Below are 24541 nucleotides of genomic sequence, written 5' to 3'. Positions count from 1 at the left end.
CCATACATCACACCACTTCCAACACGTGGGCAGCAGCAAGTACACTGCCAAACACACGTAGACTTTCAATATGTATTTACTGATTTGGTTGGACTTTATCTCTGCAGTAACAAGATACAGTCTTATTCAATACTCCTGCCAATATCATGACCTCCACAAATTAGATACTGCCCTAAAATGTCAGTTGAATGCGTGTAGAAATGGTCCATCTTTTGTGATCTGTACAGGCAGAGGAAATTAGAAACTTATTTCCCATCACCAAACTACTTCCACATTGTTTTTATGTGAAACTGAGAATTTTCCAAAAAAGAGGCTAAAATAGCAATCATATCATATCATACCAAAGTTTATTGATTACATCAAACAAAATTTCTGTAATGAAAAAGGCAAGTTGCATTCATAAAAGACAGCATTCACATTCATTATAGAAAGCAACATAGATGTAAAAAATTGCTTAAGTGAAAAATGTCATTTTGCAGTCTCATTTTGCAAGCTGAAAAATGATTTTGTCAACACGCATAAAATCTGCATTTATATACTGCATGTTATTAAAAATTTAATTACTAAATTATGAATTTTGCAAATTTACGCTTCCATTCACACTGTTGCTGGTGTAAATGTAGTAGGTATGAAATTTATTTTTTCAGTTTAGTAAGTAGTATCCTCAGACAATGGACAACAGCTGTGAAATTACAAGGACATTTTGATAGTTCAAAATTATTCAAATGATGCAATATGATCCTACATTTTCTTCTTTGTCACAAAATAAGGTGGTTAGATTATAGTGCTGGGCATACTGGATGGCTTCCTTCAAGTTGTTCCATCTGTTAACCCCACCCACACTAGCCACTTTTTAGCTCATTGATAAAATGTTTCTCAAAAAGGAGAGCCAGGCCCCCTCAAGGATCTAAACCACAATATTAAACATCTTGCGATCATGACCCTGAAGTGCAGTGTCATGTGTAGCTGAGGCATGGCATCCCCCTTACTCATCTTTCTTTCTGGCTATAAGGAATTTTAAATGATACCGGTTATATTTCCACTAACATGGATATTTTGATTATGTCAAATCTCCAATGGCTCTGCATTAAACAACCTTCTTTATCCACCGTGGCTCTCTCATTTGTATTCACAGTCCCTACAGTTCTTACATAAAAACAATTAACAACACAGCAACAATTATAACAACAAGAATAACAACAAAACATCAAAAGCTTTCTTGGGTCTGTCTTTTTAGCTCTTTGGAATAGGCAAAGAATACACAGACTTTGTTTTCAGCGCACTGCCTCAAATGCAGACTGCCAGAACACAGCACACTTAGGTAAGGCGTGAATGGCACCAAACAAAATACTCAAAGATAATACTGATAGATGAGAACAAATACAATAATAAAAATGGGTCAGTAATGATGAAATGGTTCTGGTAAGTGAAATTATGTCCTCCTAAAACTGAAGAAAAATTACACCTAAACATTAACATAAACTATATATGGAAGAATCAAATGTGCCATATGGACTACATGAACACACTGGTACAGACTGAATCCAATACTTTTCCAAAAAGGTACAATATAAACACTAATCATAGTACAGGCATGCCAGAAAGACAACCCAAAATGGAAACTGGTATGAAAATACTTTTTAAAAGACCATTTCAATCTAGTAGTCAAATGCCACTGAAATTCAGAAAATGTTTAATTTTAACATGTAATAATGACATTTCACATTTATTTTTATGTTTTAACTGAACTCATTAAGAGGCTAAAACCTCCTTCTAGTCCAGTAAGTCAAGGACTCTGCCAAGGTGAATCTCATGGTTTAGAGTTAGACCATTACCCTGCCAAGTTTGCTGAGAAGATAACATTTATCTCCAGAATTATGGCTCTGTAAGCTGAAACACACCATCATCTTGGGATGGATCCTTCCCTCCCAAATTGGCACAAAAAAAAGTGCTGAATATATGCACAAATGCAGCCACTTTCAAATAAAAATTGTTATGTTTGAAAGACGCTATTCTCTTTTCCACTTTACAAGAAGATATGAAAGAGTGATGTTCCGAATAACCTTTACTTTTACGTAACTATGGTTTTGCTCACCTTAACTCATGCCAGTGCAACTAATATGGGAAAAAAATCTGTTATAACTTAACTATTTCAAGGGGCTACTAAGTGATTGGAAATGTATTTTCAAATCTAGTAGCCACACACGCATGAAGTGGGGTTTATTCTGAAGAACAAAAATAAAATAAATTTTTTGGATTTTCACAAAAACATCCAGGACTAACATTATTTCCACATAAGGTATTCAAGGTAGTTTTTTTTTTTTTTTTTTTTTTTGGCAAGGATATTCTATCCAAATTTAGCACATGGGTAAACAGAAAGGATTAATTATTCTATCTGATGCACTGATATCATTTAGTTTTCATGTATTTTCAAGTATTCCTTTCATATGTTGAAAAAATAATTTAAGATTATTGTTCAGCAGGAACCAGAAATGTGATCCAAACAGCCGATTTCTTCTGCCAGGCAAAAAAAGAAGTATTAGCAAAATCTATTCATTCCATTGCATGACTTCTATTTTATACTATCGCAGTAAAATCCATTCACAAATTTCATGGGTTAAAAGAGCACCCATTTGATAAGTTATTCTATTTAAAGCCAAAAATTCTAAATATTCTTACTTTCAACTTTCGTATAATTTGCAACTTAGAACTTTGGCCATAACGGCTGTGTACAATAACTGTAAATGCTTATGAAAGTCATTTGGTATTTTAATGGACATTTATTCTGAACTCTAGACATAAGAGTGGTTTAGTTTGTTGCATATAGAGTATCCTGAGATGATAACTTTCTGTAGTTGTTTCTTCATGCTTTCTTTTTTAGCTGTAACCACTGTCAATATGCTTGTAGGACAATAACATAGGCAGTTCGAGATTCTGATTCTGAAAAATTTAAAATATACAGAGTTAAAAGGTTTATTTTAATAAAAACAATGTAAAACTATGTGTAAAGCATTTTCAAAAATAAATCAAGCAGTAAATTTTGTTACAAGAGTAAAGCAACTGTCTTAACAAAGTGCCAAGTTTTATTCACATGCAGGGAAACAAGAAAGAGTGAAACAATCACCAGTTTTTAAATCATTTCATTATTTGTCAGCAGAACAAGATCCAGACTTGCTTTTTGCTTTTGGATTGCTCCAGGGTTCTCCTAATAGTTGTTGCCACTAGGACTATCCTCCATAGCAGAGGCTTACCTTGCTTGCTAAGATCCCTTTCTCTGGCCTGTGAGCTCCTTGAAAACAGGGACATTTTATTTCTCTTTCTATCTCCAGCACCGAGCACAGTGTCTGTCACATAGCAAGTGCTCAGGACATGCTGAATGAATCAGTCAATTACTGTTTTTCTGGATGTGCAAATTTTGACAGAGAATGTCGGAAGCTATATTGTTTTAAAAGATTGCTGTGAAAGTATTTTTCTTTTATTGAGAGAAACATGTTTCCTCCCTGTATACTGAAGTTAATTTTCTTGTTGGTAGATCATGTATCTAAGGGGTCAATAGGCTCTTCTGTTTTTCATATTCATTATCTTTTAAGAAAAAAAAACACAGAAGTTTCCCTTAAAATTGTAGATTCTTTTCTGTCCTCCACAGATTACCAAATGCTGTCATCGGGATGGGACATGATAGGTCAACAGATCTCTGAGTGAATCAGGTATGTTGAAAAGTAGAAGTTCTATGTCAAGGGAGGGATCCTAACTTTTATTCTCAACTCTAAAATCCAACCTTTTTTAACCCAAGTAGTGGAAAGCTTTAAAGGGGTGTGCTATTTTCTTCCCATTTTGGTGCCCCTTCCTTGCACTGGTTGGACTAGAAGTCCTCTAGAGTACCTTCCATTCCTTTTTATGTTCCATATCCTCATATTACTTTTACAGATAGAAGAGTCATAGTGACGAAAATAAGATTGCCACTGTCACACAGTTACCTTATCAACCAAGTGACAAACTCAGTGGGGCTAAACTAATTGCCAACTATTTTCCTTGGAGGAGAACTAATGCTATGTGAACATATATTCTTGGAAGAAATAAGTACATTAAAATAATTGTTTGTGTTTTTTTTTTTTTAAAGCAGCTTCCTTAGCTCTCTATTATGCATTGTACGAGTTAAGGCCCTGGAGAGGCCAAAAGCAGTAGCAGGGCCTGTTACCCAGCCTAGTCCCTCAAACCATAGACCAAGCTAAAGAAAGCAATCCAGGGGGATACAGAATTAACTGGAAACAGTATAGCTAAAATGCATCACACAGCTTAGGACAAGGCTATACGGGACAAGAGTCAAAGACTTTGAAGGCTACTGAGAAGCAGATTCATCACTGAGGGAAAATACAAGCAAGTGAGTTACTCAAAACGGAGGGTGGGGGAAGACGCTGATGGAGGCAAAATCAGTCCACTTCCAAAATAACATGGGAGATGCAGACTGATGAACTGCAGGAGACAGAAAAACCAATGGAATCAATCCATTAGCTCAATATTTATTCTTTGCTGGAGTGTGGCAAAATTGACAGCCAGCAAAAAAGGGTGGGCCTAAGAGGTGGAGTCACAATTGTTAGCTTCAAAATGAACTGACCTGCAATTTCTTTCACAATAATCATTAATTGTATGTGTTCATGAAAGACAGCCCTGCCCTAAGCTGTATAGAGTTGTTTCCAAGCTGATAAGCTTGTAAACCTCATTCGTGAATTACTCTAAATTCCCATTAGTGGATAAAAGACCTATAAAGGTCTGGGGTAACAGAGGCCCCTGCAGTGGGAAACAGAATACACATGGAGGAGTCATTCCGAGCTCAAGGATTTCTCTCATAGCATATTAATTCCTCCCCAATATTTTCTGTTGGTAAATGAAATTTACTTATTTTTGGGAAAATTAATTATGAAGGAGTATATAGAATTAGGCTAGCACCCCCCTGAATGGCTAGGAATGATTTTACCTGTGAAAGTTGAAACATTTAGCTTGAATAAAACTTGACATTAAAAGTGATTATAGTACACTGGCTCATTAATATATATCTAGGGATCAGACATTTACAAGGACATTAAGTTTAAACCTGCAAACACAGACACAGCACATGGAGATACAAACACACTAAATTATTTTCACATAATTCCCAAAAGAACATGCAGTGCTAAACTGACTTGATATTATACAGATGCAATTTTGGAATATTTATTTTCAATTTTCCAAATGACATTTAAAAATCAAAATTATACTTTTCCATCAGTATTAATGGGCATTTTCACATGATGGTTCTGCCGTGACTACTTGTCCCTTACCAATTAAATTTACTGTATTACCCTTCAGCTCTGAAAAACGCTGAAAATTTTATTTGAGGGTTACCAAATTTAAAATACATATTTCCCCATATTCCAAGTAATGCATCTTTATATTTTGGCAAAGAATAGGATAAAGTTCACCACACCAACAGCAGAAAAAATTTAGAGAGTGATATTTTCATTTTTGCTTTATAATGCTGTTAATCTTTTTCTTTAAAGCCAGCCCACTTAACACTAGGTACCTGTTACAACATATTAGATTCGTCTGAGAATGTTCGTAAAAGAAGTGGTCTGACTGAAGGTCTGGTGGATAATGAGTCAGATGCCTTTTTACAGCTCAGATTTCTCTGTAATAGTGAGGTAAAGATACTTAAAGTATTTGAAGATCAGTTAACCTACCTGGTGATTAAAATGTAGAAGAAAAAAATCATTTTCTATAGACTACTCTTCTGGCTAAAAGAACAAATGATCATTCTATAGCAAATGTATAACATTTAAATGAATACATTTAAAGACCCAAGAAGTCTCCATCTTGAATAGAATTGTTTTCAGGGTAGAAGTATACAGACATTAGTAGTATGTGCCAAATTTGAGTTTTCGGAATGACACTGGTAAGTTATGTGGTGGATGAATCAATATGGTCTGATTAGTAAACCAAGCCATCCTTCTGGTGAACACCTGTGAGAGTTGTGCAGCGCTGTCAGTGTACTGAACAAAGAGAAATTTGTGCAAAACCTTCCTGTCTTGGTGAACAGATTAACTCTAAATGCTGTGGCTTCTACTGCATACCAGGAATCAATGGGACCAGAGACTTACTGTCCAAGTTTTTAAAAATAATTTCCTCTCCAGTGTGACAATTTGAGAAGATGAACAAATGATTAAAGGAAAATGACAAAATACTCTTTAAGTATCAATAGAAGATATAAAAATGAGTCATGAGAAGTAATTTTTCATAATCAGAAAATAGTGTCAAGCAGATGAGAATGCAAGCAAGTCGGTACATTAAGAAAGGAAATCACCTTATTCACTCCAAGAGAAACTGTGATTGCTGGAAGTTTGAGAAAGCATGAAGATAGTAGATGTTCCTGAGGAAGGGAGGCGTTTCGTTACCTTGTTCACAATTGCACAAAAGGTGGAAAATTGCAGTAGAAGAAAGAGAAATGCAGAAACCAAAACAAAAAAAAGTAAATATTCTCTGAAATGTAAGACATTTAAAAAGAAACCTTGAGAATTTGAAGTCAAAACGACATGTTAGTTTTGAAGACGCTACTTTCTCAAGTAAAAGTAGAAGTTAGAATTAGGAATAGTCTATTATATGGGGCAAACTACTATTTCTCTGTATATCAATTTAAAATTATTTGTTAATGGGAAAATTGACTATTTTGAATAAAATAATTTAAAGCTATACTTCTCATTGAAACAAGGCTTACCTCTCATATTTAATTTACTAAGTTATTAATACATTGTTCAAAATCCATTGGTCAGAGAGCTACATCCAGGGTCCATCACCACTCTTCCTTGAAGTGACTATCTCTCCTATCCAACTTCACAAATACAGTATGAAGGGACTGACTGCCTTTGGGCAGCTGCAGGTTAAAAACCTAATCAAAACTAACACAATTGGAAAAGCGTTGGCGAACCCACACTTTAGGCCCATTTATCTCTGAGTCAGTGCTTGACTACCTTTATTCTAACATAATGTGATGGATTTTCTCCTTTTTCTTACAGAGACCTCTTCAAAAGCATAGGCTAAGGAGCTATACATCTTTCCTTTAAAACACCCAGAAAAAAGTAAACATTGAGCCCTGGCTGGTGTGGCTCAGTGGGTTGAGTGCTGGCCTGAAAACTGAATGGTTGTTGGTTCAATTCCCAGCCAGGGTACATGCCTGGGTTATGGGCCAGGTCCCCAGTTAGGAACATGTGAGCGAGAGGCAACCAACCGATCAATGCTTCTCTTGCACATGAATGTTTCTCTCCCTCTCTTCCCCCATCTCTAAAAATAAGTAAAATCTTTTTAAAAAGTCAACATTAATAAAGTTTAATCAGAAAACCAAAAAGGTTATGTTTTTCTTAACCTTCTTATTCTGTGACTGAAGTTATAAGCTAATTTACAGACCTGGTTTTGGCACTGCCAAAGCAAAACATAAGATGAGTGGTCAACTATGGGAATAAGTTTTACAATGCTACTAATTAACCATATTATCTATTTAATGACTAATGAAAATAGGCTTAAGAAAAGAAACCACTTAATGTAATATATGTATCCAGCGGAGTCCAATAAACAAAAAGTTAAAGACAAATACTTTGATTTATTAATGTTTTAACATTACTATATTTTTTCCTATTAATATTTTACATTAAAGAAAGTTGAGGAGACATGGACAGCGGGGTGGGAATTGACTGTGGGAGTGGGGGGGTAGGGCAGGGGAGAGCAATGGGGGAAAAATTGAGACAACTGTAAAAGAACAATAAAAAAGGCAAAAAATAAAATAAAAGCAAAATAAATGTTGCCTTTACTGCAAAAACAAAACATAACAAAACCAAACAAAACAAAAGAAAGTTGGGGACATGTTTGGTAACATGCAAATTAATACAAGTGAATAAAGCTAGATAAATATTTAGTTTATAAAACATTTTTGAAAATTGCTTTGTCTTCTATTTCGTGGGCCCACACTTTACAAGATTAACAGGATGCCAAGTCCCCCATCCCTGTGTTTACTCTACAAGCTTATCTATTTAAGATTGTTAACGACAAGCATATTTTGGTACACTCAAAACCTTGCACCCAACCACTGAAGATAAAATTATTTTTATGCAGCACAAATTTTAGTTTATAGATTATGTTACTTTATAAAGGAAAAAAAGAAGTATGAAAGTATAGAAGGCGGCAGAGAGCATGGACAGAGTATCTAAAGCAATCAAAAGTTGATTTAAATGGCAGAGGATGGGAGATAATGAGCTGAAACAGTATGAAATTTCCACATTCCTTTGCAGTCATCTAGAGAGCTTTGACACCAGCTGTTAACAATATGTCAAAGAGGCCAATGCATAAAGGTCCATTTCAACAACCAGTGTTAGAATTCAAATTTATGTTTGTCTAATCCAGTTCACAGGACTATTATCCTCAGAACCAATGGCTGTAGGTGATTGTCAGCATTTCAATAGTAATCATAACTGTCACCATTATTAGAAGGAGAAATTGCAGTTTCCAAAATTTTCAAAGGGCTTTCTCTGGAAAGTTTGCTCAGACAGCTGACATTCTTTCTTTTCTTGTCTTCCACTCTGAAAGAGCACTCTACATATTTCTTTTTGTTTGTGCAGACATCCCATGCTAGGCATTGCCATGTTGCTGGGTCCCTTCCCGTTGGATTATAGTGTCCCTGTCTCTAATAGGCAAAGTCAAGCCCCCTTTTTATTGTGGTGGTTTACATGGGAAAACCTACATAAAGATACATGGAAAATTCCTCTACAGGCAATGGGAAATGGTATTTACTAATTGGCCAGAAAGTCTAGATATATTTCACTGATTGAGAGATAGTCCAAAAATTGTGCTCAGAGGGAACGCAACTTTTGAAATATCAAAAATCCTAAACTTTAAATTTCCTTTGAAATTGCATCATCCACTGTCAGCAGTATGGTAGTGCAGCTTTGTTGATTTAAAAGCTACAGAAAAGCCCTATGGCCCTTAATGATGGAATCTTAGCTCAAAAATTAAGCACACTGTGCCCTGGCAGGTGTGGCTTAGATGGTTGGAGTGTCATCCCGTATACCAAAAGGTTGGGGGTTTGATTCCCAGTCAGGGCACATACCTAGGTTGCAGGTTTGATCCCTGGTTGGGACGTGTATGGGAGGCAGCCAACTGATGTTTCTCTCTCACACCAATGTTCCTCCCCCCCCTTCCTCAGTCTAAAATCAATAAATATATTTACAGATTTTAAAAATAATTAAGCACATTGCTGAAAATATAGCTGAGGATTATATAGCTTAACTATATTGAATTAAGTGACTGAGGGAACCTATTTCTGAAGATAGCAGAATTCCTCCCCTCTCAACCTTTTAAAATTAAATTAAAAAAATTTTTCAATTACAGTTACTGTACAATATTAGATTAGTTTCAGCTACACAACCCAATGATTAGACATTTAAATAACTTAGAAACTGATCACCATGATAAATCTAGTACCTACCTGGCATCATAGTTACTACAATATTATTGATTATATGCCTTATGCTGTACTTTACATGCCATGACTTTTCTGTTAACTACCAATTTGTACTTCTTAATCTCTTCACCTTTTCGAAGATAGAATAATTCTTTATAATGCTACTGCCATGGCAGAACTTGGCTGTGGTAGAGGCCGTCATATAAGCCTTTGTACTGGAGGCTTCAGGAGATAGTGAGTGACTCAGACACTGAAATACCTCAGTTGTCTTAAAACAAGCCATATCGTTGAGTCCACTATTCTTATTTTTATCATACAAATCCCCTTTAGAACTTAACTAGAGAGACTCCTTCTGAGCTGGGTCCTCATCAGAGTCATCTCTGAATTAACATCTAAGTAGCTAACCTACAGTGGACCCTCAGGGAATGTGGGATTAATTGAATGGGAGTCACCAGAAGGCTGCTCTGTAATTGTTACATGTAAATGGCTTAGCTTCTTTCTCAAAGGCCACAGAGACATTTTCACTACCCACTGCTAAATGCCCTTCTCAAAGAGGCAGACTAGACCCTTGTGAGGATAGCACTGGGAGCTTCCTTGCCATAGGCACTTCTGGCAGTGTGTACAAAGTATCCAAGATGCTTACTGGTTGGTGGTCAGGGGATCTACTACTTCTAGGTAGGGACACATCTTTTATCCCATTAGGGAGCCTGCCAGGTAAGAGGCCAACTTAATGGAAAAGAATCTTTTGCCTCTCTTTAAAATAAGGCCAATGCCTTAGCAAGGGATATTGAACAAAGTAGTCACCCAGGATGCCAGACTGCTGGCTATTAAGATATTCTTTCTCCTTTATCTTAGAAGTAGCCTCTGCCTCTTTGATATAGCCGAATAGGGCCTTATGTAAACATGTTTTTTATCAGATACCTATGGCTGCGATGTTTCAGTTGGCCTTTATGCATTCATATTCACTACTTTGCTCTTGCATTTTCTCACAAGGGAAAAAAATGGCAAAAAAAAAAAAAAAGAAAAAAAAAAAAAGAAAGAAACACAAGTAAGTGGCAGCACTGCTGAGTGCCCACAACGTTCTGTCTCATCTGCAACTCTGAAAACCACATAGTCTGAAAATCCATGTAGTCTTTCAGACACTGGTTGTAAAGAGAGATGTTCATCATTAGGTGGTTCAACATGTCCATTGGTTCAATGAGGGTAGGAATAAATTAAATAATGATTGAATGCATGAAGGTGATTATGGAAATTCTCCTAGTTGTTCTAGCACATCAGCATGCCAAGCTACAGCAGACACTAGAATTCTTCCTATAATGTACATAACCCATGACAAACACATTTCATGCTGAACCCCTGGCAACATTCTATGCTTGCTGTGTAAAAAGGGCTACAGTCCCAGAACTGCATGCTTTCAACAGAAATTGGGAATATTCTAGTCTTTATCTGTGACTGCTTTGTGGCATCCCTCCATTTAACAACCATTTAATTTACATAAAAGTCACTGTCAGCCAGTATCTAATTTTTTCATGTCTGTTAGTAGTTCTTATCACCCAAGTATCTATGCGTTTTTAAAGAAAGGGACTAAGAAAGAGGATAAGATATATTTGAAGGTTTTGATTTCTGAGACTTTTGTATTATCTTTAGAGCATGAAGCTGGGTGTGAGCCATTATTTAGTATGAGCTCCAAATAAGAAAAACAGTTAGGAGCATCCCAAAGTGTACTCCCAAATAAGGAGAATGGAAGAACACCTCAGAGATCCTTCCAAGACAAATTCTTTATTAAAAGAAGGCACCAAACATTTTTTACGGTGACATTTTTTTATTTGGCTTTACGCAAATTGCCACCTGAGCCATTCTGGGGGGAACCTATTATAGCAATCTGTTTTACCTCTGTTCAACTGATGTTAGAATATAATCAGATAAGTAAATGTCACTTTCCGATTCTCAAACTAAACACAGGGCTAGAGGGAGTTAGTCAGGAGTGGACCAGAAAGATTAAAGAGCAGACTAAGGTAGTCTTAGCTAGGTTAACATTGTTGTGTCCAGTTGGATCCACAAGGTATGCAGAAGCAGAGAATTAAGGCCAGTTCCAACCATTTAACTGTACACTGACTAGCCTCGTATACCAAGAAACAATGTGGCTTACGTCACTGATAAATCTATTGCTTTTGATTGGGGCCGAATATTTACTTGTATCAATGATGTGCCTCTTTTACATATCTAATCACTGAAGATGTTCCCACTATAATTATTTTAGTTCCCTATGTCTGCATGATGACAACCATGGGATTCTATCAATTCAATAGGTCAAAAAAGAATAAAATCAAACAAACCAGCACTGTGGCTAAACTGGTTCACAAATGTGATCAAATAGCTTAGACTATTTCCCAAAAATGTTGCCTTGGAGGGGCTACAAGCTCTAGTTGATGTCAGCATGATAGAAACAGGGTTTTGTTTGGCAAAATGAGCTAGTGTTGGCTGGAATGACATATTTAATTAATGTGTTGGTCAAAATTTGCTAGAAGTTTTTCATTTTCCAGGCTAATCTACCCTTTTCACTTTAAAGGCTCTTATAGAAAAGTTAGAAAAATATCAGACAATGCAGGGCCAAGAAATTAGGGTAATAACTTCTCATTCCTGCAAAAAACTTACAATTTAAGCAGCAACAATAAAAACACACTTATAAAACCATCTTGAATTTTTACAAGTGTGTTTAGGAGGGTAAAGATGTAGAAACCACATCCAGGAAATTTTCTTTGGTTCAATTATACTGCTGGACAGACAGGGCTAGAAGCAACTCAGAGATTAAGCAGCACTATAATTAAAGGAAGGGAAAAGGTTTTGAAAGAGGCAAATTGGGGTTATCAACTGAAAAAAATCTGCAAACAACCCACAGGGAAATTTCTAAGGTTAAAGCTGGAATGTTGGTGTGGAAATTCCTAGTGTGAAAATTCTAGGTTAAAGAAAAACATTATTTTTTTCCGTTTAAAATTCCATATGGAGCATATGTGATACTCCATATGGATTGCTAAAGGTCACAGAGAACACTATTAAGGAATCTACTTACCACCTGTATTGGATAACGAAGTTTTTTACTATACTTTTTATGCAGAAGAGGAAATTAAGTGATGAACCTGAAAGGAGGGGTTTAACATGCTGTAACTAGAACAATTCTCTAAATAAGTCTTTTAAGTTCACGGCAGATATTGAAGCTCCTTCCAAATATTAGGTTGTAATATAAATTTAGTTCTTACCCTGGCACTTCTTCTTCTTACATTCTTTAATACTATCAGGAGAATCTCAGGGAAAAGGCTGATAAATATTAGGAGAACTATGGCCAACCATACGGATACAGAAGACAGCATTTGAGCAAATACAAAATACATTCTCTGTTGTTTGAGAAAAGGCCTAAAGTGGAAAGAAAATACATAATTAAAAAAACAAATCAGTTTGTGTCACATGAAACAGAAGTGTAATCAAAACTGTCTTTTGTATTTAAAAGTTTTCCTTTTAACAATAATAAAAATAATTTTCTTTAGAACATTCCAAAAGTAGCAAACAGATTTCATTTATCAAATGTTTGAAAAAGAAAGTATAATCAAAAAAGAAAAATAGGATAATAAAATGCACTTGACTTTATTTTTTTTAATTTTTAAAAACGTTTATTGATTTTAGAGAGAGCAAGGGAGAGAGAGAGAGAAGAAACATTGATGTGAGAGAGAAATATTGATCGGCTGCCTCCCATATATGCTTTGATAGGGAATTGAACCCGCAAACTTTTGGTGTATAGGACGATGCTCCAACCAACTGAACCTCACTGGCCAGGACAAATGAACTTGGCTTTAAAATAACCAAGCAATCAACTTTAAAGCTGCCAACTGGAAAATATTTATTTACATTAGAAAATGCTAGGGCTCCAAGATATGCAAGAAAAATGATTGATTTTTATGCTAAATAGCATCTTACTTCCTCGGCTGTTTTATTAATATGAGAGTGGATTGTATAGTCTATATTCCAAATTTAAAAGACATTTTTATAACCCCCTCAAGTCCCTATATAAATACAAAAAGAACTGTAGAGCTTATCCTTCTCAAAAGGGAAGACTCTACCACAATATATATTGAGTACTAGTGTGTGCCAAATAGGTTGACAGAGCAGAATATTGCCAATAGGATGTTAAACCTTGAAGTTCAGAAATCCAGGAGGACCCCTCATTCTGATGTTGGATTTCATTCCAAGTCATCCACTGAACTACTATTAGGTGGCTGCTGAGAAGCATGAACAGGTTTTCTTCCCCCGCCTGAGTGGAACCACAGAGCCAATGTCCAAGGCTGGGATTTGCATCAGACTATCCTTGGATTAGGAGCCTGAGGCAGACAGCTGCTTGGTGCCCTTTATGTAGATCACACATAGTGCTCACTGAAGATGAACTTGGTTCTCTTTTTAAAATTTATATCTGTGCACTCATATGTAACATGATAAAAACAAGCTTGTAATTCTACATATACAAGGAGCAGATTGAAGAATAAAAAGTGAGAACAGCCCTGGCCAGTGTGGCTTAGTTTGTTGGAGCGTCGTCCCGTACACTAAAACGTATGGGTCTGATTCCTGGTCAGGGCACATATCTAGGCTGCGGATTCAATCCCCAGTAGGTGCACGTAAGGGAGTCAACTGATTGATGTTTCTCACATCGATGTCTCTCTCTCTTCCCCTCTCCCTAAACATCAGTAAATATATCCTCAAGTTAGGATTTTTTAAAAAGTGGGCAGAACAGTGAGGTGGAGATAGTTAGTAGGTTTGGGTTAAACAGGCTTTGTAGGGGCCCTACCATACAGAAAAACACTTCTTCAGAGCTCTACCTACACTCTATAGTTTTGAAAAGCACCCTAATTTTCTAGGCAGTTAGTTAACTGAGCCCTAAAGGTTCAGCAGACAAATGACAGCTAGTCACAGGGTATTCGTCTGCATAGTACCCACAATATTCTTTGATTAATATCTCTGGCTGGTTTAGCTCAGTGGATTGAGCGTCGGCCTGCGAGCTAAGTGTCGCTGGTTCGATCTTCCAGTCAGGGTACATCAGAGAAGGAAAACTCTGACTCCAAAAAACCTCCGCTGCCTTGCGGCATACCTCTTCAGGGGAAAGGCTAAGGGAGTAAACCCCGACAGAAAATCCGGAGCCGGAGTCCCTAAGGCGGTTTGACGTTGTAGTCAACACCGGCAACTCCTGCGGCGCACCTGAAGCCAAGCTGTATTGACTCCGTCTTTCCCTTGGACCCTTCAGCTGCGAAGAGAGGGGGGGTCTGCTGCATGGGCAACAGCAGACCCTCCATATCACCCTGCCCAGGCTCTGTAGCTTCAGCTCCACTGGAGAGGACACTCCAGCGTCATCGCAAGATGTCAATTCAACACGGGAGGAGACAGATGCCGTGTCACTCCCGAGTCGGACTGCACAGCCATTCTCGGCGGTGCAGATAGACACTTAAGAAGCTACACCATCGTCTCTCGAGACGGACGGCTGCCGACGACGACGACGAATATCTCTGGATGTTTCTTTCTCCCTTCCACCCTCTCTCTTTTTTTTTTAACCTCGATGGCATCTATAGAATTTTGCAGGGGACTAGTAAAAACAGAAGATTTTACAGGACTGGGTTCGGGGCTCAGGGGCTCAGAAATCATCATTCTCACTGACCACTCCCAAAGAGGAGTGTGTTACAATGCCTCAGGGTTGAACATGTCCAGAGATATTAGCTGCAACCAGCATTCAGCTGAAGTTTCATATGGTTTCTAGTCACATTTTGCTGGTTACTTTATAGTATAAATTGTATATTCATGTAGTAGCTCAACTCAGTTCTATTTGAGGAAAACACTATAGGCAACATAATAAGTAATATTTCAATTTTAGTAAGTATCGCTAATGAACTGAAACAGGTGTTATGATGTCTTAATCACTTAAAGGACTTATTTAAATTAATAAGGAATAGTCTATGATAAGAGTTAGATTCATAGAATTATGGTACTGTGGCAGAACTACAATTGTATATTACATTTGGTTATTCAACTTTGATTCATTTGTGTATTATTAAAGAAAATACAGCCCTGGCTGGTGTGGCTCAGTGGACTGAGCACTGAACTGTGAAACAGGTCTTAGGTTTGATACATTGTCAGGGCACATGCCTGGGTTGTGGGCCAGGTAGTGCAAGAGGTAACCAACCGATGTTTCTCTCACACATTGATGTTTCTCTCCCTCTTTCTCCTTCCTTTCCCTCTCTCTAAAACTAAATACATAAAATCTTTTAAAAAAGAAAAAGTAGAGACTTCCTTCAGCTTCACTGCTCTAATAATTACCTGTATAGGTGCCAAATATATGCTGTAATTACATTTTTTGAGAAATACTTTCTTAAGTGATTAAGGTTTTCATATTTTTATTTATTAAGGCTTTTATTTTAAAAAGCTTTTCAAAAAAACTAAGAGTTTCTCCCAATTAACTCTCAAGGGACATAAACATGGTCCTCACATTTCTACGATAACATAGAATTTTTTGTATATATGATTTTGCTTAAACCAGTGACAATATGGACTCCTGGAATCTTTATGGTTTACTCTAGCCATGCTCTCTGCTGCTGGCATCCTTATCAGGGGAAGCCATTGATTAAGTGTAAAAGAAATACACTTGGCCCCTGAACAACACAGATAAATATACAGTTGGCCCTATGTAGCCCCAATTTCACCTACATAAATTCAACCAAATGCATATGAAAAACATTATTTTTGATCCTTGGTTGGAAATCCACGAATGTAGAGGGCTGACTGTCTGCACTGCTTTATACTATTTTATATAAGGGATTTGAGCATCCATGAATTTTGGTATCTATAGGGGTCCTGAAATAACTCCCCAGCAGATACCATGGGATGATTATAGTTTTTAAGTTTTTTTGTGAGTCAAAATATTGTACATGGATTTCTGACTGTCAGGGAATTGGTAGGGAGGGTTGGTGTCCCTAATCTCTGTATTGTGGGTAAAGAAAGGCACTGAAAATCTAATTTTCATTCCTTATAACTCTCCCAACCACAGCTATGTGTCCCTCAACAGACTCTAATGTCCTTGATGCAGGGGCACAGTATATGTCTTTGTATCCCACAGAGTACCTTGCACCAAATAAATCCTGAACACACATTTATTAAACCAAATGAACTGAGTGAACTTTAAGGCCAAGCTGTAGATTCTGCTTTTACCCTCTAAAACAATGAGATAGTGATTTTAAGATATAATCCTCTGAGTATTAAGTGGTATATATTCTATACCTTAAGCACCTCTGTAGTGACATGAATAACAGCTCTATACCATAAAGAGATAATAAGGCCCAGGTAGTTAATAATGTATCTATCAGCCACTATATTGTGTAGAAACTTACTTCATAGGATATTTCCACTATAAATCATATGGGAGGTCATACTAGAAATTACAGTTTCACTTCATAGAGAGATGTTTACACACTTTCAATTGAAAGATCTGGGCAGAGCTACCGGAAGGGAGGTCTTTTGAGTAACTCATGCACTCTACATACTTGTATTTGAAATCTCACTTAAATTAGCAGTGTTATTGGCTAGAAATAACTTCTAGTCCATTAATGTTGAATATTTGCCATCTTATATAGTCAAAAGTATAATTAATGCTTGCATATACAATGTATATATACATATACTTTTGTTATTTATATACTACTCACACATATACAGCTGCTTACCAAATAATTCCTCCCCAGAAGAATGAGAAAAATACATAAAAGGCTAAAGAACCCCAAATCACAAAATGATTTATCCACGTCCAGAAATGAGTATCCAAGGCAAGCTGAAAAGATACAACACAAGAAATGTCATGATGGATACGAATTGCACCAGGCAATAATACACTATTGTATCAGATAACTAGCATACAATATGATACCTACCAGAGGACCTAGCTTGGTCCAGGCTTCCAGAAAATAATGCAACTAAAATGAGGACAGAGTCCAGATTTTTCATAACGTGAGGGTACGAAGGAGCTGAACTCTGCCCTAAGTTCTCTAGACTCTATAACACAGGTATGGAGATGTGGTCAAGCAAGTAGCTGGTAGGTATGGGGCTACAGATGTCTTGCTAGTAAAGGAAGGTCAAAGAATTAGGTAATGGTAACATCTAGGAGTCTGGAGCCCCAAGTCCTCAGGCAGTGGCGGCCAGGGAGATGATGGCAGAAGGAGAAGCCCTAGCTCATGGAGGCAGGTATACTGAAAAGAAGTAGAAGAGGGAAGGGGTAGCTAGGAAGAGTAAACTACAAAAAAAAATATTGATAGCTCAGACACAACAGAATGGAGTAACTAAATACAAAGGAAATTAGCTCTATACACCTGCATCATGTAGCGATGGATCATGGGTCTGACTGCGAAGTGTGCCTTTCAATTGCAAAACCCTTACCTATCAATTAAACTAACATTTTCAGTCATCTTAGATGTTAATCCCTTCATGTTCCTGCCACGGTTGATTGTTTCTATAGATCATGGAACCCTAATTTTCAAATGCAAGCTAAAGACACAGTATGGTCTGCTTCACTTGTTTATAATTTCTGGGCCACGTGAAAATCCAGGGCATTTAATGATCAAAGAGGAGGTGATATCTCAGTTTTGGTACGTGCTGTGACACCATGTTCTTCAGCTCTCTGTTACAGTTTCTCACTCATTAACAGAATGTTGATAACATTGTTAACATAACCCAGTTTTGAATTCTCAACCTCTGGGATGCTAGGGAAAATGTCACAATAATATCCACCCAAAGAAGAGGGACTGCATGCCTTTTGCAATAAGGCCCACCTTAACTATGAAAGGAACTTGGAAGCCCTGGGTCCATAACACAGGGCTGGGGGGAAAAAAGGGTGGTGAGGCTTCCATTTCAAATCAGTATCCTGTAAAACATACAGATAAATAACAACTAGCACTTATTGTACTGAGCACATTCTAAGGGCCAGACTCCATTCTAAGTGCTTTATGTGTATCATAAATTAACTTTACACACACACACACACACACACACACACACACACACATTCATGGTCTAATTATATACCACTTATAGCATCTAGAAAATGGCTGGAAAGAAGGAACAGATTTCTGAAATAAGTATAATATATGAATTAAAAAACAAAACATAATAAGGAGGGTAGACAATATATAGTAAAAAATGAATCACAAACAGTATACAAATACCTAAACCTCCAATATCACACACATTTTAGTAAGCATTCAGACTTGAACGACAACCCATAATAAAAAGGCAAAAATGACATATTAGTAAAAGACCAGAAGTATTACAAAAATGGTGTTAAATAGTTAAATAAATAAAAATCTAACCTTCAGAGTTACAGTGAATACTAAGACAGTAAAAACAATGGTTCCAAAAGTCCAGTTTCCATACACCTGAAAAAAAATATAATTACATGTACCAAGAACGCACAAGCCTGCTTAAAAAATAAATCCAAGTTTAATCTTGTGTATAACTGCAAAAAAAGTTTGTATGAATTGTTTGGGGAATATCAGGTCAAAAGATCAGGCCAAAATGTTGGATTTTATTGTGACCTTAGATTTTCTTGGTCAGGTACAGCACATTTGTGGTTGGTAGCATTTATTTACATTATTCCATGCAGCAACAAATAGGGAGAATACTGGTATAATAAGGGAGGAAAAAAGTCTATGACACTAACAGTAATGTTCATCAAAACAAGTCATTACATGATTCATGTTGCTAAAGAGATTGATACGGGCTTTTCCTGTAATATACAACTAAAGCTCTGAAATAAGGACTAATTTGCAGACAAATGGACTCACATTTTTAAAAGAGTCTTTCGGCTGTAAATAGTACAGCTGTCAGCATATGCACATCAAAGAAAAGCAGATACCATGTATAAATCCTAACAATGGCAATGAATGGCACATATGCTTACCAAATGCTGTCAAGATCTGAATGCATAACATTAAAACAGAAAACGAAATGTAAAAGGTTTTCAAAAAATTAAAACAAAAAGTAAGGTTAATAGAAGCAAAGAAAGGAACTTGATCAAATCATACATGGGTGTTATGTTTCAGTAGTGATAAGAGTAGTTCTTACAACTTACTATAAATTTAGCAAACATTTCGGATGATGACATATACAGTAGTCCCTCTCTATATCGTGGTTCACTTATCACGGCCTCAATGTATCACGGGATTTAAAAAAATATTATATTTAATTACTTATCATGGATTTTTCACTATATCGCGGGATTCTGCGGTCCTGTATACGTATGTTGCTAAAGTTACATAGGTTTAAGATTGTAGAATACGTTTAAGAACATAAGTAGTGTTTATAAAAGTGTGGAAAAGGTTAATAAGGGAGTGGGAAAGGTTTATAAGTGTGTGGGAAGGGTTTCTAAAGCCTTAAAGTACATGTAAATACTAAAATAAATGTAAGGTTCCTAGTTCGCGGATTTTCACCTATCGCGGGGGGGTCTAGAACGTAATACCTGTGATAAGTGAGGGAGTACTGTACAGTAAAATCTAATTAATCTGGATATCATGAACCGAACATGGGTGATGAATTGGACACAGGACACGTTGAGGCTCCCCAGGCACCACCTGAAGGATTTGCTGAGAAAATGAACAATGTCAGTAGGACAGCAGGAGAGTATCTGCCTACTTTGCAGCAAACTTTTTAAAAAGCAAGTCATCTCTATATAATTTATGTGCCAAATAAACATCAAATAAAAAAAATGAAAGTCACAGAATGACTCATAAAGCTAAAAATGCAAGAAATCATTAAATCTAATTCCTTCTTTTGACTGATGGGCAAAGTTGACTTGGAAAGCTGAAATGACTTGCCCAAGGACATGTAGAGATATTAAGTAGGGCACACTTCTTGGCAAGTGCTACATGGACCCACTATAAAGTACTAGATGCGTATTTCTAGATAGAGTGATTGTACTCAGTAAATTCTTTTTGAACCTTAACTTTGTTTCAATATTATGAATATAAAAAAATAATGACCATAAAAGAGGAAGGCCAGAAAGAGCCAACATCGTGAAAGCAGCATGCAGGGCAGTGGGTTTGATTTTCCACTGTGTGGCTGAAGGAAGACCTCACCCCATTAGCAAGTCTCTCCTACAGCATAGCCAGTTCAAAAGCACCCTAATGCAGGTGCTAACCACTGTAGTCACTTACTGGGAAGGCACTGGTAGGACCAGTGTAGCCTTTCTGAAAAAGACCCTGCTACCATGTGGAAGGGAAGGAGGAAGAGAAGGGAAGTCTAAAGATATGGCAGTTACCCCCTTGAACTCTAAGCATGGAAGGCAACTATGAATAAGGAGAGACTGGGACCAGACTTTGCTTTGAAAACATGAAAAGCTCTGCTCACATCAAAGTGCAGTGGTCTAAAGTCTGAAGTCCCAAAAACTGTTCATCCAATAAAAATTACAGCCAAGTTAAATTAAGCTTCCAAAAGGTTTGCATGTAACCTCTCTTGTTAGCCATGCACACAGGAACCGATTTTGTACTTCAACACTTCCTACTGTTCTAAAGAAGTTGTGAGAACTAAACACTGTACCTTTAAAAAATTTGCAAAATGATCACAGCTAGAATAGGTGTATGACTGATTTAGCGCTTATGGAAAAAAGGTTTTCCATAAGCCATGCTTATAATACCAAAAGAGTAATGACATTTATTTACCTTTGCATTTTCTTCTAGGGATGAAGTCTGAAAAAGAAAATAAGTCCCAAAGAAGAACACTGTCCCTTCAAATGCAGCCAGTAACGTCCAATATAAAAAGGGGCCCCACTGTAGCATGGCATTGCCTGAAATTTTCCTATTGAGAAGTGGGGAAAAAAAATACAGGTTAATGAATCTCTGTAGTCTGTTTATTTAAAGATACAGTGAAATGCCAAAAGCACACACAAGGTTTGACCGTTATAATGAAAGGAGCTACCCCCTGAGGGACAGAAAGGCTTTTGGTAAAAGGTTAGACTGAGCTACAGGTTTATTTTTGTGTCATCACCCCGATTGAGATATTGGACTAAACTGTCCGAGCACTTCTAAGTTAAACTACTGGCCACCTGACAATATCACTAATAATGAGCCCCTATTTATTGAATTCTTATCATATGTCAGAAAATTGGGTTGAGTTTTTATTTATATAGTACATTCTTAGCCACATAAGACAGGTGATTTTATCAATCCTATCCATAAATAATGAGCCTCAAAAAGGTGTTAAGGGAATGCTTCCCAAACTTTGATGCACATTGGAATCACCTGGGATCTTTGAAAACCCTGATGCATGGCTTCCAAAGTCATTGCAATTTAATTGGCCCGAGACTAACCTGGGCATCAGCATATTTTAAAGCTCCCCAGGTGATTTTACCATTTGGGAATCACCAGTGTAGCAGCACACTGGAGCTCACTCATTTAGTGAGGGACAGACATAGTATACAATCCTAGATTTACTTGATTCAGATCTCAACCAAGCTACCTCTGCTTTCCAACTATACTTGTTAAAATATTTCTTTTCATCAAGATTTCTTCCTAGGAATTTAACCTTGTTTGGTCTTGGGATGCCCTTCGTATTTTTCAATTGAGTCGAATAACATGTTTGAGCTGTACAGTCATGCTTTGATGAATGGAAGGCAGATCAAAAGTTTAAAATCTGACAAAAATAACACTATCTTGTCAGTACAAGTCAGAATATTAAATGAGGCTAGCAATACTAATGGAGCAGAGCTACAGAAAGAAGATGGGTTTGTGCATAGATTTTTATTGGACCCTATTACTCTACTTCAAATTACTCCTAATATTTATCAGAAGGTATCTAATGCCTCAAAAACAGCACACCTGTCCTCAATACTACCAAGAATGTCACTGAACTGTATGGAATAAGGAATACCCTTGAAATGTAAGTGCAACTGATCCTAACTCAGCTAGTTATGAGTACTGTGGGATTTCCCGAAAAGGTGGTAGGTAGTAAGATTTCCAGGTACATGCAGGTATCTGAAATTCAGAAGATGCATAAAGCAATGCACTGTTGTTTGCCTTAGAAAAATTGCAGGAGAAAAGAGGTAGGTGCTTCCCAGAAACAAGCTCACTCCACAGCCACTAACTCAAGACTCCCAAGGCAACTGGGAGCCACAGGGGAGGCACCTCTCTAAAGATCCTTGTAGGAATTGCCCAGCAACTGCCACCCAATGAGGCTTTTGAGAACCACTGTCTTGAGCTGAGGCAGAAAGTGGTTCCTTTCTTTCCAGATCTTATCTAGGTGTTACATCACATACTGTAGGAAGATGGACAGGAGCATCATGGTGTGTTGGGTTATAGGTGAGGCTTTCCAGTTGCACCCAGATAAATGGCCAAGTTGCTGGAAACAGAACATGCAGGAGAACATGAGAGAATATAGATCTGGGGGGCAGCTGACCAGCAGCACAGGCCTGTGCACCTCCACGGGATGGGAGGCAGCTGGTGTTCTAGGACCTTTCTTTTGCCTTTTAAAGCTGTGGAAGAAACAAATCATGTCTCCTTCCTCTATAAAATAACTAATTTACTTCTAATATTTCTCTTAAAAAACATGAAACTATCTAATTATGTTTTCCTAGTCTCATGTCAAAATGTATGGGAAATGCCTAAGTCAGTCAGTCCCTGAAGGTGCTATCTAAAATATGCCACACAACTGCAGAGAGAGCCTCACATGAAGACTGAGGCTTTAATATTTACAAAAGAATACTTGGAGTAATGGAGCAATCTACAGCGACAGGCCAAGAGCAGTGTCTCCTCAGAGCAGGCAAGAAGGGAAACTGAATTTTGGGCTGGGCAACAGCTATGTCATTGTGTTCATTTCTGCATCCGATGTGGCAAGTATACCCTCTAGGCAAACTTTTTAATAGTTCAGGACCTACACTTGCTGTTCAGTAAGTAAAACATCACGAAAACCCTTCCAATAATTTGTACTCAACAATTTTCTTCTGGTTTTCAACATTCTTAATGAACAAAAGTGCTCAATACTGCCCTGAATTTAAGTGGAGGAGGGTGTTAGAATAAAAAGGTTAATAGCTACCATCTACTGAAAACGTACTATGTGCCAAGCATTGTTCTTTAAGTTCTTTTATGCATAGTTACTCATTTCCTCCTCATAAAACCATTGTGGATTAGCTGCTGTTGTTACCCAGATTTTATCAAAGATGAAACTGAGGCACATCTCGGTCAAGTAACCTGTGCAAGGTCACACAGTTAATGAGTGGCAGAGCCAGGACTGGAACTTAGGCAGTTAGCTTGAACTCTTGCTGGGACCGAATGGGAGGGATTCTGAACACTGCCGCCTAACTCCACTTCAACCAGAGCAATAGCACTACTAGCCTTCACTTTAGCTGTTGTCAGACGACAGATCACACTGTTGGCTCAGTATTTCAAAACCACCAGCCTGCTGGTAAAAGCACAAAGCTGGTCATGAGGAGGGCTGAATTCTGAGCTTGGTTTGGCCTCTGGTTACACTTGTGTCCTTAAGCAAGTCATTTCTGGGTTCTGGTTCCTCATTTTAAAAATGAGCATATGGGAGCCCTGGCTGCTGTGGCTCAGTGAATTGAGTGTCAGCCTGTGAATCAAAGTGTCACTGGTTCAATTCCCAGTCAGGGCACATGCCTCGGTTGTGGGACGGGTCCCCAGTTAGGGGTGTGGGAGAGACAACCAATTGATGTTTCTCTTGCACATCAATGTTTCTCTCCCTCTTCTTCTCCCTCCCTTCCCTTCTCTCTAAAAATAAATAAAAATAAAATCTTTAAAAAAATGAGAGTATGGAAGATGACACTCTGTGAGATTTCTACTAAGGTTTCTAAGATTCCCCTCTAGATCTAACTACTCCTTTGCAACCAATACAGGGAAAGGAAGAACAGGTTAAAAAATGCCATTGATGCAATCAGCAAACTCGAGATCAGGGGAAACTACAAGATAAGTGATCCATTTTGTCAAAAATTGCCAGGTTATTAACCTACAGATTGAAAGAAACATGTTAACCAACTGTAAT

The 24541-nt window shown here is 37.4% G+C and overlaps 1 protein-coding gene across 1 annotated transcript in view; it reads right to left on the bottom strand.

Moving 5' to 3' along the window:
- Positions 1-1946: 1946 nt before the first annotated feature.
- Positions 1947-24541, bottom strand: part of ATP11C (ATPase phospholipid transporting 11C (ATP11C blood group)) — a 178642-nt gene continuing 156047 nt past the window's right edge. Inside the window, exons 25-29 of the mRNA XM_090263917.1 lie at positions 21211-21346; positions 18865-18930; positions 17230-17333; positions 12739-12892; positions 1947-2940 (exon numbers count right to left, since the gene is read on the bottom strand). Of these exons, the coding sequence (XP_090120043.1) occupies positions 2878-2940; positions 12739-12892; positions 17230-17333; positions 18865-18930; positions 21211-21346 (523 nt within the window). The 3' untranslated portion in view covers positions 1947-2877. The remainder of the gene's footprint in view (positions 2941-12738; positions 12893-17229; positions 17334-18864; positions 18931-21210; positions 21347-24541) is intronic.

Source organism: Furipterus horrens, unplaced genomic scaffold (genome assembly GCF_987537825.1).
Source record: "Furipterus horrens unplaced genomic scaffold, mFurHor1.1.pri manual_scaffold_17, whole genome shotgun sequence".
In the NCBI taxonomy this organism is placed as follows: domain Eukaryota; kingdom Metazoa; phylum Chordata; class Mammalia; order Chiroptera; family Furipteridae; genus Furipterus; species Furipterus horrens.
The sequence above is the reverse complement of the archived record's forward strand: the minus strand, read 5'-3'. Positions and strand labels throughout refer to the sequence as shown.